We start from the raw sequence: 16,543 nt of genomic DNA, 5'->3' as shown, positions 1-16,543 counted from the left end.
CACACTCCTGTTAATTAAAGTTGTTGTGATAAATTTTTCATAGCATTTGCACAGCATGGTGGCTACTTTATTCATAAACAAGATATTCAATAATGGCACCGTGACATGATCCAAGCATCTCTAGTACCAATTTGGATAGCAGATTTAATTTAATTTAATCTTCAAAAATTCTAATTTAATCCTAAATAAAGATTGTGCCAGTTATAGATTTAAAAGACATCTAAAAGCCACATTGTTGTTAATTTGAAATAACACTGGTTGAAAGTTGGCTGTCTGACTGATGGAGACAGTATTTTAAAATGAATTCATTCATATTACTTGAACTGGTACATCACTAATTTTTTGCCAGCTGCTACTGCCAAAATAATGGTTATGCATTTTGGATATGCTAATAAAGGCATGTTCCATTCTGGACATCTCTTGAGTTATAAATGTTGAGTCCCATCTTCCATTTGAACATAGAAACATGCTTTTTATTCATTTTGGAGCAGTAATGATAATTTGTTCCCTTGACTCCTGCTGTATGTTATGCTTTTGGGTTACTTTAAACTCAATAATGCAATCATTTCTAAGAAACATGCAAGTTATATTTGATCAGTTTCCAGTATTTCATATTCCAGTATACATTGGCAAAACTGGGCACAAAATATGTGCATTTTAATTTTGGGAGGGAAAATGGGTCGAAATGTGATCTTGGGGACCAATATCAACATAAGAGCTATCATTCAATAAAGGACGCTGAAAAGTAATTGGCCCTAATCCAGCTTCAGTTACAGGCAACTAGTCATGCATAACAATTGGTGGCCCTAGCTGCAGATGCACTTCCCCATTGGCATAAAAAGATGCATCCAGCCGCTTTAATGGGGCTCAGATGGGGATATGCATCCAGAAATGCACCATCAACAGGCACAGAAGGCTGTTTCTGCATATGGATCTCTCTTGCTGGGCGCAAGCAATACCTTTTAAGTGAATGGACAGATTTTCACATAAAGGGTGTCTTCAGCATACACTAGCAACCTATTTATATTTGTACCAAAATTAAGTGTTTTAGGTGCTCTCTCTAAGTCTTTTCTAGTTGCGTTATCCCTTGAAATTTAGTCTTATACTTGAAATGGGCAACAAATCATTTTGAAATACTTTCTGTTGCTCAAAATATCTGAGTCAACATTCAAGTAAAGGGTGTAATGCTTGTTATTAGGCTTGTTCTACATGACACATTAAGGGACAGAAAAAGAAGCCATCCAAATTTAGGATATTTCAGATGGTGGTAGAACAACACATACCATTAATATGGCTGGATGCTTGAATCATTGTGCTATATCAAAAGGAAGAACCAAACGGCTACAATAGTAAAATAGAGAATCCATATTTTAGATTGAATAGTAGTATTGTAGAGGGGCAGCCTTGCTATATAATACACATTGGTATTCTAGGGAGCTGCAGATGGTGAAATAAGCTGGACAATGGCTTGAGTGCTAGCTGCATATATCTCATTTGAAGGCCAACCAAGCACTGTTTAGAGTTCATAATTGAGTCTACAAATATGGGCAGAAAAAGGCTTCTCTTGCATCCTTGTCCAGCTGAGCTTTTCTGTGATGTCTGGAGTGTTGTTTTACCTACTGGAGGCCTCCTGTCCTGACCCATCTTTTTGAGAATGAAGTGGCTTGACCTTGTGGCAATTTAGATGTTACCATTAGTGTCCAGTGATAAACCTACTTCAGTTTTGTGGGATCAGTTTTAGTTTATGCAACCTGAAGACACAGACAGGGGTGCTCGCAGGGATGCACCCTACCACTTGCACTCTGGATATGTGCCCATCATAACTTGTACAATCAATGGGTTGACCAGGTGTGTCTAAGGTTGGTGAACTCTTCTTTGCATGATGAGACAGTACCTGCTGTCTTAAAGGAGGTGGGTTGTGTGGCTGCTACTGCAGCCTGTGGATACTCTTTGATCTATATTTCTCACTAGAGGCCTGAGTAAGTTCTGTGGCCTGGAATGCTTTTACCAGCTTCAGCTGGTACACCAGCTGTGACTATTGCTGGAACCAGGATAGCCTGACCATAGTGATCCATACATTGGTAACCTTAAGATTTGATTACTGTAACAAGCTTTATGCTGGGCTCCTCTTGCATCTGGTCCAGAAGCTGCAGCTGGTGCAGAATGCAGCTGCCAGACTTCTCATAGGAGCTGGCTACTGGCAACATGTTACCCCTATCTGGAGAGGACTGCACTGGTTGCAAATTTGCTACCAAGCCAAGTTCAAGATTTTTATGTAAATTCACAAAGCACTATTCAGCTTAGACCCAAAGTGCTATCTGATTTCTTTGATCACAGAGATTCTTTGAGGTGTGCTTCTTATATTTTGGTTGTCCTTTACCAGGGACTTAGCCTTTAGTGTGGTAGAGCCTGACCTGTGGAACTCACTGCTAGTGGATGATCAGCAGGAATCATGCATTCTATTATTAATTATTTAATTTAATTAAATTTGTATGCCGCCCTTCAGCTGAAGATCACAACATAAAAATACAAAATGAGACCACAAAATACACAGTAAAACAAAAGCAAACCACAAACATGATTAAAAGGCCTTAGAATGTTAATATTTTAGTAATCATTTGTACATCTCCTGAAAACTATGTTATTCCAACAATATGTCATGCTTTTAAAACATATTATTGCTGTTGCTTTGAAATTAGTGAGGTTGATGGAGTATTTCATATTATGATGTATTTTATTTTTGTAAACTGCCATGTTCAGCCAGTATGCCTTGAATGTAGGAAGAAGCTTTTAGATAAGAAGTAAATAATCCAGAAAATGCAATACGAGCACAGATAAAAGTTTAATACAGAGACTCCAAAGCAGTGAACGGCCCATGACCTAGAAATACCATAATAATAAATCATTTCTACTGAGTGTGCAGAAATGTGTGTGGGAAAATTATATATCTTATGCAGTTAAGAATAATAAATTGGGTCCACTAAATACATGAAAGTCAGTTAAATAATTTTCGCCAGTATATTAAGCAAATATGTGTGGTATCAGCTTAATGAATTTGAAGAAATACAATAGTTTTTGGTGTGTGTGTTTTTAAATTTCAGATGGGAGATGAAGGAGGAAGAAACTCTAGAAGAGGAGGAAAAAGTGATGCTGGAGCACTTAAAAAACCTTTATCTCACAACAACCTCTCTTGCCTCTGAAGATAAAGCAGAAGAGAGATCTTGACTCGAGTACTACTTGCATAAAGAACTGAGAATTGATGTTATTCCAAAGAAGTTCTGGGTGACATTTAATTGTGGTGCCCCAAGTTGTGCAATCAAAACTTTCCCTTCTTTTCCTCTCCCATGCAGGTTGGGGGTCCCTCTGGAGTAGACTTGAAGATGGAAGAGTAGGGAAGGGAATTCCCATACATTCAATGGCACAACATTGGAACTTGCCCTCTGCATAATTTGTACAAAATTTGGTTTGTGTGTTTGTACTTTCTAGGGAACATTTAACTGCTATGTTTTGTTACCTTTTCTGTTGTTTGTTGGTGCGCAGATATACCTTTGTAAGGAATATTTTTTAAAAATTAACAATTTTAAAATATTTAAAATAACTGTAAACTTAAAAAAATAAAACTGATAGATTACTAGCAAATGGATGGTAACCTGAAACTACCCAAAGCACTGGAGGCTTGAGCCAACAGATAAGTTACTATGTCAATATCAATGGACAGCTTAAATAAAAATTCAAGACCAGACTGTGCACATGACATGACATAATACATAGAAGTCTTGTTTCATAATTTTGTATAATATATAATTTTGTATAATGAGTGCAAAGTTATTAGAAGCCTTATTAAGAATAGTTGCAATATCTAAAACATATTTTGATATCAAACACAATTTGGCAGTTTTAGGAGCTGACCACTCTATTGAGTTGCTGTCTTAAAGTTGCAATCCTATGCATACATGCCTATGACTAAGCCTCGTTTAACATACTGGGATTTACTTCTGAGTAAACCTGCACAGTATTGCACATTTAGTATGCTTACTGCTTGAGAATCTAGAAATCAAAGATTAATGTTAAAAACTTTTCCTTTATCTCTTGTCCCAAGGAAATGGGAACTGGCTCCCAAAATAGTTGGGAGATGCAGGAACCTTTCTTTTTACATAGTGGAGTATTAGCGGAATGCCATTATCCTAGACTCTTCTCTCAAAATCTTGAGTCTGATCTGATGCTCTTGTGTATGTAGCAGCAGGTGGTGACAGATGACAGATGAGTAGCTCTGGCTGACTTACTTAGCACAGGGTTCTGCTTTAGCACCTGCAATTTAAGCAGCAAAAATAGAATTGACCTGTATATCTCTTCCCTTATATTCACATTCAGATACAGTAGATATAAGGGTAAGTACCCAAGGAATATTAGAAGCATCTAATATCACAATTCACTTTTGTTTATACTTAATGCTTCAGTATCTTTACATCTTATTATTGTAGAAAAGTCCTGTTTCTGTCCAAATCTCTTATTTGTATAAGAACTAGCAGAATATTGGGAAGAATATCATCTCCTCCTCTGTACTTCCCTCTCTTCTGCCTTAACCCCTCACTCATCGGCATGAGTGCAAATATTTACAATAGTGTAAGAGGTAGAACTCTTGCTGTACTCAATCCCAGGGTCTTTGAGTTCCAGGGCGGCTTGCCTATCATACAGGAGCAACTGCATCTTGTTTAAGTAAAGAAGTACAATATTCAGGGCACTTCTCGGTGTTTCTACACCAGCAAAATAAAATAAGAATCTTGGTAAGTGAGCATGATGAAGAAATGTAGACTTGGTTGTTTGATGGAGATGATGTTGTTTGCCTTCAAAAGTTTTTTTAATCCTCCAGTTCTATATTCAGGGAAATTGATTTAGGTTTGTCTTCAGGAAGGTGTTTAGGGCCATGTTTAGGCTCCATTATTTAAGTGACTACCCGTAATAGCAGGGTATAGTGATGCCATTTTCATTTTGTTCCTGACATTATTCGAACTCAGCTGTGTGCCCCTCTTGTGTAAACTAGTGCAATATAATCACTTTTTATATTACTATTATTTTATTCAGTTCCTTTGTCACAGTTCTCATGAAACTAGAGTATCTTTTATTCTGAAACATGCTTGTGCTTAGTTTGTTTCAGTGCTTGGTGGTACTGCTGGAAGTGATTGTAACTTGAATAAGAACTGCAGTTATTTGATAACTTTTCTAATATAGCTCAAAGATTGAACAGGGGGTGTCAAAGGTGATGTACAAAATACATGTACTTTTCTTTAATAGCTACTGTTCCTATAAACCCTATATGATCTCTCATTCCTTCCAAGGGCATTTTGTAGGCTCTATGGGCAATAAAACTATTGATTCTAGAACTACTCCAGGTTGTGAGTGAATGTTCTTTAATACATTGCTCCACCCTCTCAGCAGTCCGAGGCCAAACATGGGCCCTGTTCCTTTCAATTAGTTTCCCTCTGGCAGAAACATTCGATTTTCTTCTCAGCTGGCAGACTCTTTACCAACATCCTTGATATTTAGCTCTTGTAAGTCCTACCAATGACAAAACTATGCTAAAAATTCATTTTATGGAAGTTCTGAAAATATTACTTGATAGATGAAAACTGCCATTCCTAAACACAGGTAGATTAAATTATAGGCGGAAAGGCAACTTCCACCTGAGAGGGAGTCAGAGGGGAAACCAGTTTCTGAAGCATGTAACTTTTCAGAAAACAAAATGGAGCATGAACAGGACAACACTGTCACTCTGGTGATACTGCAGTGCATAGATGCAGTGTCTTGTGCCACCTCTTGTGCTATGATGTGGCAGATTTTAGCAACATGATTGCAGTATACCAACTATTTTAAGACAGTTTGTTTACTGCTTGCACAGGTCCTTCAATGCATGTAATCATGTTTCATCCAACGTAGAGCCCGATTATTGCTTTTTCTCCATTTGTCCTATTCAGAGCCTGTGCACTGGCTTATACAGATGGCCCCTTAACATATCATGGGCAACTAAAATTCCTTGGAAACTGAGATCTCAGAAGTACCTCACCATAAAAATATTTCCAAAATTTGGGAAATTAGTCATGCAAAAAACAATTATTCATTCCAAGAGCAATCAAGACACATCTTTGATTGCTTTGCATGTCCGCCACCCAGTTGATCTAGAATTTCTTTAAATCCATGGAAATTTGTTTTAAAATTACCCTGTGCACCCAGCAGCTGCTGCAGCTTTTATTGAGTGAATGTAGGGAAAATGTCAAAATTGGTAAAGCAACCCTTTAACATTTTTTTAGTAAACGCAAAATTAATGTGGATATTTATTTCCCTTTTATTCTTGACAGAATAATATTGAAACAGGGTCAGTTACAACACATATTTCCATCCTCTACTACTTCTTCCAATTTCCCAGTTCAAAAAAATAATCACAAAATGATTAAGTAAAAAATAGATATTAATTACAGACTTAAGACTTGCTGTTGCTTCCTTGGTCACTCACTCCTGCTCTCTAGAGAGGTCACAAAATGAATATTTATTAAGCAAGCAAGCAAACAAACAAACATTCCTCCAATTAGTAAACACTCCTTATTGCTTCTGTAGCCTTCAAGGAAACGGCTCTGAGCATGCTCAGAACTAACATATGGTTCTGATAGCATTAGCCTATCACATAGGACTGTTTTGAAGCTGCCCTAAATCCTCATATAACTGCTAGTGGCTGTACTGAACAGGCCTCAAAAAAACAGATGGAGTAAGAGATTTCCTACCAGGGCTGACTTTCCAGCAGCCCTATCAGTCACATGATTTTTCTGTTTAGACACAGATGGGAGAGACCTCATTGCCATAGCTATACTTTTACGACTGGCTGAATGGCTTGGAGAGCTGATTGGTCAGAGTGATCAGAGTGAACAGAAATGCCTCTTAAATTCAAGGAAATATAAAATGTGTGTGGGATAGGAAAGTGTGGCTTTGAAAATTTAAGGATTTTTTTTTAAATTGCTTGACATTTTCAGTAGGAAGGTTGGGTCCCAATAGACACAGCAGACCAGCCTTCACTGGGGTTGATTAGATACACACATATACCTAGAACAGAACAATGTTTTGGTTACCATAGAAAATCTGGGCATATGGAATTTGCATGTAGAATTTGGTGAATTTCCTTTTTAAAAAAGGAGAAGAAAAAGCTCAACAGCCTCAGGCTAAACTAAAAAAAACAAACTCAACTTTTGTGTCCAGATATGGCAACCTACATCATCAGTATTCTAAAGGCTGAGCTAGATAGAAAAACCACAGAGCCATGGAAAATAGATGAGTACAAAAGAAGGAAGAGTTTGATCAAAACCTTTGACATGCGTAGTTCATATAGTTGTGCTGTTTCCTCTGAGGATTAAAATGCACAAGACAAAATATACTGTTTGTAATTTCTAAGATGTCATTTCCTGAAATCTTACATAGAAATGCTGGGTTACATCTCATTAGTTTTGAGAACTGTATTGTTCATGTTGAGTTGGTTCCAGAACTTGCAGTACTCGTCTTTCTGAAATCCAGCTATGTGTAGTCAGCTCTATCACATTACTTTTTAAAGGCATAATAGTAGCAGTCATAACAACAGAAGCACATAGTATTTATATACCGCAATTTAATACTTCAAAGTGATTCAAATACATTATCTCAAAATGACTTGTGGGGAGCCCCCTAGTGTCAAAATTTGTAATGTGGGAAACAACCCTTTAATATTTTTTTAGTAAATGCAAAATTAATGTGGATATTTATTTCCCTTTTATTCTTGACAGAATAATATTGAACCCAAAATAAATGAGCTGTTCCTGAATTCGAAAAGATTATTTTATGTTCTCTTGGCAGTCTGCACTTCAGTGTGAACAAAGAAATAGCCCTTTTGGGCACAGAACAAGTACTGAGTGCAAATGAAAATCCATCCCATACAAACATTATCATGACACATGGAGGCTGAAAACCTAATTCTGGGAAATGTGATCGCTGCCTGCAAAGTGCTAGTTGCAACCAAGTGCATAACTGAAAGCTGAGGGCATTCTTTGTCTTGCATGATCAGACTTCAAGAACACTGGTGCAATTACACATGCACTCCTAAGGCAATGGGAATATTACAGCTTTAACCGAACCTACTGGTGATTTAACTACTGCTTGCAAGACCTGCCTTGTTTGATTTTAATAGTCATCTAGCATCCACATGCAATCCCACTTTAGAGGATCACCCAGCAGCTGCTTTTTCTTACTGACAAAAAGAATATATGGAAAGCCACACAAGTGCAGGGTTAATATCCTGCATAAAAAAAACCTGAACAAATAAGGAAAGAAGTGTGATAATTCCAACATGTTTTGAATAATGCACTTTGGGAGATTAGCTACAACTCTTCCCCTGTTAAAATTCAAAAGAAGGCAGGAAATAACCTTTCCCTACAAAGACTTCCAGGAGATTGGCATTGGTTGATGAAGGTAAGTGGTACCCAGATTGCCCTGGGACTATCACATGTCATTTCCTGTCATTCAGATAGATTATGCTTGATATTATTACAATATCAGTGCCCTTCATTTTTTCATGACTGGTGGTACAACCCTTGTTCTTCATGCTCTTTGTATTTTATTCTTTTAAAAAATCTATTATCTTTGAAGATAACAAAAAGAACTTTTTTTAAAGCATGTAATTCAGAAGAGCAAAGAAATAATATTTTTAGATGGTTTGGAATCATCCAGAAGATGAGGACAGATTGAGGTATGCCCTTAGCTACTTGGTCATTATGAATTCAGCTATGTCTTCATCCAGATAAATTGTAAAATAAAATAAAAACCCCATGCAAAGCAAATACTCTACTGATGAGCTGCAAGCCTTCCCCATAAAGGGGAACTGAAGACTAGAGAAAAGGGGAGCATGGGAGTGTCAGCTAGGCAAGTAACCACAAAACTACAGACAAAACATTAAACTTATCCAAACATTCCAAACATTGTATCAAGGGGGGGAAATACATAAATGAACAATGAGTCCTTGTTACACACTTTGGAAAGAATATATCAATAAATGCCAAGCATAAAGGATTGATTACATCGACAGACTTGTAAAGTTAACAACAGCCTTCTTTAAACCTTGGAGGGAGTCAATGGCATGATATATAAAGAAAGAAAATCTGAAATATCAAGATAAGGTTCAGGATAACAAAAAGAAGTGAACAGAAGTTGGTCTACGTTCTGGTGAGGAATTAATGAAAGAAATCAAGGGAAACAGTTGATCATAAAATTTATCTCCAGTAATGCTGCCTCTGAGCACTGTACCATCTTGTGCTAGTTTGTCTACAAGTGTAACCTTCTAAACCCTATTGTACCAGTTTTCCTAAGTTAGCAAATGATCCCTTCTCCATAAGAAGGCAATCTCCATCAAGCTGCTACAAGGAAATGGATTATTAATGCCTTAAATTTCTTTCTTTGCTCCTTGAAATAAGGCCAAGCCTGTAATATTCAGAATTTTAGAAATCATGTGGAACACACTGTCCCAAAACCAAATGGGTTATTATGTTAAAGTGACTTGCTTTAGGGCAATGTAGTTTTCATCAACTCCTCCGCCAAAGATGTCCCGTATGTCATTGAAATTAAATAAGGTATTCCTTTGAATAAACTTCAGAAGTTCCCATGACGTCAGTTCTATATGTTCTGTTACCTGCTTATAAGTATCAGGTGGAGCACCGGATTTCTAAGTCTATAAAATCAGTCACTTAACTCAAAGCACACATCAAATCCAAGTTGCACTGAACTTATTTTTAGCCCACAGATCAGCAACGTACAAGGAGAATAAAGAAAAATCCATAGGGTATGCATAGCAAAAGGTAGTTTACTTATCTTGGCATCTTCTCCAAATCCATATTACCTTACAGTGTGAATATGTATGTGTGTTAGATTACTCTCTAGCTTTCCACATCTTTAACAAATAAAGCTATTAGTATAATTTAGTCTGGCGAATTGGGAAGAATTCACAGTGACATCTTTTGCTGCACCAGGCTAAGACTGAATATGAAGAAAATTATTTAATTAACTGCATGACTTCAGTATCTGTCAGGCGTTTCCCTCCCCATCCACTACTCGGTTCACCATCTAGCTGGCATTGGCCCTACCAAAAGGTTATGGCACATCTAGGGGGTGGGCCTGCAAGTGAGGAGACACTGGGTAGGCTGTGGCACTGATGCCTACCTGAAAGTGGCCCAAGGCCCATTGGTAGGTTATGGACCACTGTTTGGGAAGCAGTGCCTTACTTGGTCAGGAACAACAAATGATCACAGGTAGGGACTCACAGGCAAGGGCTTCAACGCCAGACACTTACTGAGCCCCAGAGCCTGGCAAAGGACTCAACAGTGGGCCAATTTCCCACTGTCCAGCAGGAGAAGTACAATGTGGCAGAAGAAGTAACACTGCAATGCTACATTACCACCTCAGGTATCTCCTTCAAGGGTAAAGGGGAGGTGCATTGTTTCTGGGACAACAGAAGAAGAGGTCTGCTGGAGCCATCTAGTTCAGCATCCTGTTCTCACACTTGACCAACCACACTTGCCCCATTTGTGATTCCCAGCATCTGGTATATAGAGACATATTGCCTCTGATAGTGGCTATAGGACATCGCTTTTTAACGTCTTTCAATATGAATTGTGTGAAATGCTTTTTAGTGTCTTGAATCTTCAAACATTCAACTTCATTGGATGGCCATGAATTCTAGTATTACAGGAGATAAAAACTTTTATTTAGCCACTTTCTTCACATCATGCATAATTTTATACACTATCATCTCCCTCCCCACCCCTTACTCATCATTTTTCTAAACTAAAGAGCCTGAAATGTAGTTGCTTCAAACCCTTGATTGTTTTGGTTGCCCTTTTCTGAAACTTTTCCAGTTCTACATCCTTTTTGCAGTGAGGCAGCCAGAACTGTACACAATATTCTATGTGTGGTCTCACTATAGATGACATTATGATGTTGGCAGATTTATTTTCAACCCCTTACATGGAAATCACTACTTTTCCACAGTAGTTGCTAGGACTGGGGAATATATTGGTTTGAAGTTCGCATTGCGATAACTGTTTCATAACATTTGACCTGGCAATATATCGCTAATCACGACATGTGTGAAAGCTGGGTGATATCTAGTTTTTAACATCGCAATACATCACCAGCTAAACATTGCAATCTACAACAATGTCCAAAATAAGGATGAAACAATGTAGGCGAACAGGACAATGTCCTGGCAACTGCTACTACTTAGGGATGACGATATTATCAATCACCACACGGTCACTTTCATCAGCAGGCAAGCCAAAATGCATCCAGGCAGGTTTGGGGCTTCAAGCAACGGATCTGATTGCCTTGGCTAATCGTACTGTGGAACTTCCTTCATCAACTGAGGGCAGAAGAGAAGCTACGGGCGGCTTCGCCGGCTCTTACTGAGCAGACGCCGACGGGACCTGCGCATGCTCACTGTTGACCCAGCGCATTATCTCGCTGACGCCTCGGCGCTCTCTCTGGATCCGGACTTGACAGCGACTTCTCTGAGCGCAGGAAGCGGGCGGGCAGGAAGGAAGGCCCTCCCCCGCCTTCCTTTTGTCCCTTAGTTCGATTGCGCGCGGGTTGTGTGTGACGTCACCCCCGGGCCCGGAAGTGGAACTCTAGAAATTCGCCTCTCGTCTGTGGAGCTGAGGGGAAAGGAAAGGGCGGGAAAAAGGGGGAAGGCAAAGCAAGCAAGCGAGGGCGGGACAACCTTCCCTCCCCCCCCATTACAAAACAGTGAGGCGAGAAGCGGCGGCGCGTCTCCCGGTAACAAGCCTTGGCCACGCCCCCTCCCCTCCCCTTCACCGGGAAGGGCGGCAGCAGGTACGTTGCAGCCGTTGCGCCGAGGTTTGCGCGCGCCAACGGCCGCCCCCTTCCCTCGCTCCCTCCCCCCCACACCCCGCTGAGGAGAATGGCAGAGGCTCACCTCACCCCCCTCCCTCAGGTGTTGTGCTTGTGTCCGTGTGTGAAAGAGATAGGACTGACGGGTGGAGGCGGCGGAGGGGAAGCCGCCTTCTCCCCGCTCCTGGCCGCCTCCCTTCCGCCGCGGGCTGCGTGGCCTTCAGCCGAGGGAACGAGCTGCGACTGACGTGACCACAGGTGGCGGGGGCACCGTCCTCTTCCCTTCCCGCCTCTGAGGTGGCGGCAGCTCGCGTGTCCACCTCGGGCGGAGCGCCGCTGCCTTTGAGCGGTAGCTGCCCTCGCTCTTGTTCTTCCTCCTGGTTGGCTGGTGCGACCAGGAAGTACAAGGTGGCCGCCGCGTCAGAAATCACAGGAGTCCCTTTTCCTTTCAAGCTGCTTCGCCCACGTTGTTTCCTGGCTCTGGCGCTCTGCTCTGGGGGCGGGGAAAATTGGGCTTGTCGCTCAGGAAAAAAAAAGATCGCCAGGACCTTGGCCCCGGGAAGAGGGAGGGAGCGGGATGGCAGGAGCCTGTCACTGGCCTCTTTTTAAAAAATGCGTTCCTCTTCACATTTGGCATATATATAGTTCGTGTTTGCCGCTCAGCCGAGTGCCTTAAATGTATGCATAACAATCAGGATCTCGCTGCGCTGTGATGTTTTGCTGTTGTCACTTTTACCAGGCAGCAGCCGGATTCCCCACACTATATCCTTCCCCCATGGGAATCCCCTTTTTCACCTGACAGTATGTAAATGCTGAGTCATCTTTTACTTCTTTTCCCAAACTTGGCTTGCATGTAAAAACATAAATAATTATAGTATAAATGAAATTAAAACGTTCACCTGGTACGTTTCTGATTGCTAGATTAGTCGTTTGAGCTCTGTCCAAAACTTTCTAGCTGGTTCGGGTAGGTTATGTAATATTGCCTAGCAACATGTGAGTTGCAGGTCTTTTGTGTTTCCCACAGTCTTGACTTTTTTTTGGGGGGGGGTGGCAAAGAGTGCTAGCTTTTGGAAAGGTTGTGGCCAGATATGTAGAGGCATTGCAAAGCTGACTTAAAAGGTTAGAGACTTGAAACAGGAGTCTGAGCAACAAATAACAGTCCCGTAGAACATGGGGGGTGGGGGGGCTTGTATGCCAGGGCTGTGAAGTATATTTCACAGATGTCTGGACTTGCCACAGAAAATTGAGGCTGAGAAATGCACTCAGGCAGGCTTGCATAAAATAAATGCTGCACTTGGTCATTGTTTTTGCATACACACACACATACGCCCTTCATTATATCAGATTTCAAACTGGTGTGCAGCATAAACGCAAAACTCACAAGAAATGAGATCAACATTTTAAACAGTCTGGGCCATGCTAGATTAAATCAGTAAAATTAATTAAATTATTTGCAAGGTTGAGGTATTAATATCAGTATTTACTAGCAGCTGTTACCTTTTAATATATTGCTGCCTACTGCATCTGAGCTCCCTCACTCAAGTTCATTGCATTTACATTGTTTGATGTCAAAGAGTTTGTATACATGCTTAACTGCTGTCTGTTAAGAGGGAATGTCAAGATATTAACTAAAATAGTGCAGACACTTGAAAGCAAGTCAGGTATTTATAATGGTCAACTGACTAATAAGATAAAATTAAAAGTATAAAATATAAAATCACAGTTGCAATAAAAGCAAGCTAATATTAACTGTTTTGTGGTGTATTTTTCTGACCCCATTAAGAAAACTGCAAGAAAACTGCCCTGGGTTAGAGGAATAAGGTTTCTTCTAATCTATTGGCACACAACACATTTTCTTAACCTTTCCCTGACCTATGACAAAACAATTGGGTGTTTTACTACCCCAATCTGCTAACATTGACTGGTGTAGTAAACATACACCCCAAGGACAAAATTCATTTTAAGCTACAAATGGTTTTTTGTTTCCAGAAGGAAAATGGTATGTGGTTAGTGGCTGAAATTTAGGGACCTAAAGGTGAAAATTTCTGTCAGTATCCTAGAAGAAATACCCTGTAGGTCTACTTAATGTGTGAATTGCACAATGAAAAGTGTGCTGTGGGAGGCCCACAAATTGGATGAATGAGAAAGAATTTAAAGGTTGGGAAAGGAGCTGATATAGTTGAGACAAAAATGTGGAAGGCTAGAGTGCAAATTCTGAAGCTAATGTTGATCATCATGATCCTGCTCTGCTATAGGATCTCAAGCTTTAGCTAACTGAGTGTTGAGGCCTAGCACAGTCAGCTATGGCCAGAAGGGGAGAGCACTACAGCTTTGTGTCATGAATATTGTGGGACTGGAGATGGACAGAGTCAAGGAAGAGTGGGAGTGGGTAAAAGATGGAAAAATAAGGTTAGAAGAAAGTGGCTGTAAATGGAAATTCTTACAGAAGAAGCTGGCAAAAAGCTGCGGGATGAATGCAGGTTTAAAGGGTGAGCAAGATTAAGGATATGAGCTGGGGATTATTGCAGGAAGAGAATCAAAACGCTGCAGACTTGGGGCTAGGTATATATGCATGGCATCACAATCATTCCTATTCGGTTAAGACATTGCTCTTAGAGCACAGGCACATTCTGTTCCATTGGAAGGTGCCATCCTGCTCAGCTTGCAGATAATATTGTATCTTTTTCTCAGTTAAAAAAAGTATTTTAGCTTTTATGGAGTGGCTCCAAGAACTTCTGGATAAAACAGATTATCTAGATTGCTTCCAGTCTGGCTTGTGACTTGAGTTAGGCATAGAAACTTTCTTGATCACCTTTGGTTATGTTCTGTGCCAGGAGATGGATAAAGGAAATGTGACCCTATTTTCTTGAATGTTCAACTGACTCTAGTATCCTTCTAGACCATCTTGAAGGGAAGGGAATTGGAGTACAGTGTTGATGTGTACTTGCTCATTCCTGCAGATAGGACTTAGAAGGTAGCCGCTGGGGAACGGCTGCTGTTCCCTTTGGTTTATGGGGTTTGGCAAGGTTAAGGTTAAGTTTTGTGCCCATGCTACAAGAAAAGGTCTAGAGATTTGACTACAATCTCATCATGATGCTTATGACACCCAGCTCTCTAATTTTCACTTGATTCTAAAGAGGCACAGTTGGTAGATGTGAAAGCCTGGAAAAGGTGGAGTAAGCTGCATCTTAATCTAGACAAAACAGAAGTACTACTGGTGGTGAGACCATCTGATTTCAGTTTGGATTTACAGACTCTCTTGGAAATTGCAATTTGTACAAAATGCTACATCTAGGTTACTGATGGTTGCTAGGTGCTTTAATTGCCATATAGTGGATTTCCCATCACTTATATTAGCTGGTAGTTTGTTTCAGGGTTCAATTCAAGGTACTGGTATTAAACTTTAAAGCAAAACATCTTGGGACTTGGACATCTTTCCCCTTATGTTACTTTCAGCATGCTTTGATCATCATCTGAGGCCTTTCTTCAGATCTCTCTTATAAGGTACAGTGGTACCTCGGGTTACAGACGCTTCAGGTTACAGACACCACTAACCCAGAAATAGTACCTCGGGTTAAGAACTTTGCTTCAGGATAAGAACAGAAATCGTGCTCCGGTGGCAGCAGAAGGCCCCGTTAGCTAAAGTGGTGCTTTCAGGTTAAGAACGGACCTCCAGAACGAATTAAGTTCTTTACCCGAGGTACTGTTTCTGGGTTAGCGGAGTCTATAACCTGAAGTGTATGCAACCTGAAGCGTATGTAACCCGAGGTACCACTGTACAGCTAATGACAACCAGAGCTTGGTTATTCTTTTAGGTGGTGCCTATCCTATGGAATGCCTTGCCAAACAATTTGTGCCAAGTCCTGTCACTGTATGTTTTCAAGCTGCTGGTAAAGGCCTGGCTGTTGAAAATTACCTTTCGCTGATCATTTTCCTGTTTGTGCTTTGCTGTGTTGGAATTATTACTGTGTTTTTTGTTGCGATGGTTTCTGTAATTGGTTTTAACTTGGGGATTGTTTCATATTAGAAATATTGTTCTGTTGTTTTTTGTTTTGGCTATTTTAGAGACTGCAAGGTAGAGTACCTTAGGTGACATACAATAAATTAAATTAAATACAGTTTTACACTGCTGATCATTTTCAGGAAACATTCCGAAGTGGAACCAAACTGACTGCAAATTCTGAACTTTCTTTAATTTTTCAGCTCATCCTCCCAAGATTGATGCATGTTCCCTCCATTATTTTAATCTGGCTGAGAATTTGGATAAGCATGGCACAGCTTCAACAGGGAGGTCCTGATGAAAAAGAGAAGACTACAGCATTAAAGGGTACAAATTAATTTGGAACTTCTCCTCCATAGGCACTCCGTAGACTTTGCTCTGATGAACTATAATTGTGTGATTAGTGAAACAGGTGAGCAAGTGCAAATGAGTGCAACCCACATTCTCAGCTGTTATACATTTCTTACCACTGCCTGTCTAGGTTTCTTTTTTCTTTCTCTGGAAAAGGAAGCCAATACACACAGTGGGAATGCTGTTACCTGTATACAGAGATGTGAACAACGCACCCCCTAGTCTTTCCTGCCAAATCCTGAAATGGAAAAACTGGAAAATCTGGGGAAACTAAAATACAATGTT

The 16,543-nt window shown here is 40.2% G+C and overlaps 2 protein-coding genes and 1 long non-coding RNA gene across 12 annotated transcripts in view; 2 read left to right on the top strand and 1 right to left on the bottom strand.

Annotated features, from left to right (window-relative positions):
• The window catches only part of KIAA0825, a 190,991-nt gene extending 185,607 nt beyond the window's left edge, over positions 1–5,384 (top strand). For all 4 annotated transcript variants that reach the window (XM_083576536.1, XM_083576538.1, XM_083576535.1 and 1 more), the window contains exon 21: positions 3,102–5,384. In XM_083576536.1, coding sequence (XP_083432662.1) covers positions 3,102–3,225 — 124 coding nt within the window. In that variant the 3' untranslated portion in view covers positions 3,226–5,384. The remainder of the gene's footprint in view (positions 1–3,101) is intronic.
• On the bottom strand, positions 3,572–10,457 carry LOC310745064. The gene is made up of 2 exons (XR_014539886.1): positions 10,370–10,457; positions 3,572–10,217 (listed from the first exon to the last, which is right to left on the bottom strand). It is a non-coding gene; the product is annotated as an uncharacterized lncRNA (long non-coding RNA).
• ARB2A (ARB2 cotranscriptional regulator A) overlaps positions 10,213–16,543 on the top strand; it is a 207,503-nt gene continuing 201,172 nt past the window's right edge. For 3 of the 7 annotated variants that reach the window (XM_083577048.1, XM_083577051.1, XM_083577053.1), the window contains exons 1-2: positions 10,213–11,889; positions 16,111–16,234. In XM_083577048.1, coding sequence (XP_083433174.1) covers positions 16,129–16,234 — 106 coding nt within the window. In that variant the 5' untranslated portion in view covers positions 10,213–11,889; positions 16,111–16,128. Of the gene's footprint in view, positions 11,890–11,950; positions 12,011–16,110; positions 16,320–16,543 lie in introns of those variants that run through there. The other 4 variants (XM_083577050.1, XM_083577052.1, XM_083577047.1 and 1 more) reach the window with 3 other exon arrangements.

The sequence above is a fragment of the Podarcis filfolensis genome, assembly GCF_964270895.1.
Source record: "Podarcis filfolensis genome assembly, chromosome: 11".
NCBI classification, from domain to species: Eukaryota; Metazoa; Chordata; class Lepidosauria; order Squamata; family Lacertidae; genus Podarcis; species Podarcis filfolensis.
The sequence above is the reverse complement of the archived record's forward strand: the minus strand, read 5'-3'. Positions and strand labels throughout refer to the sequence as shown.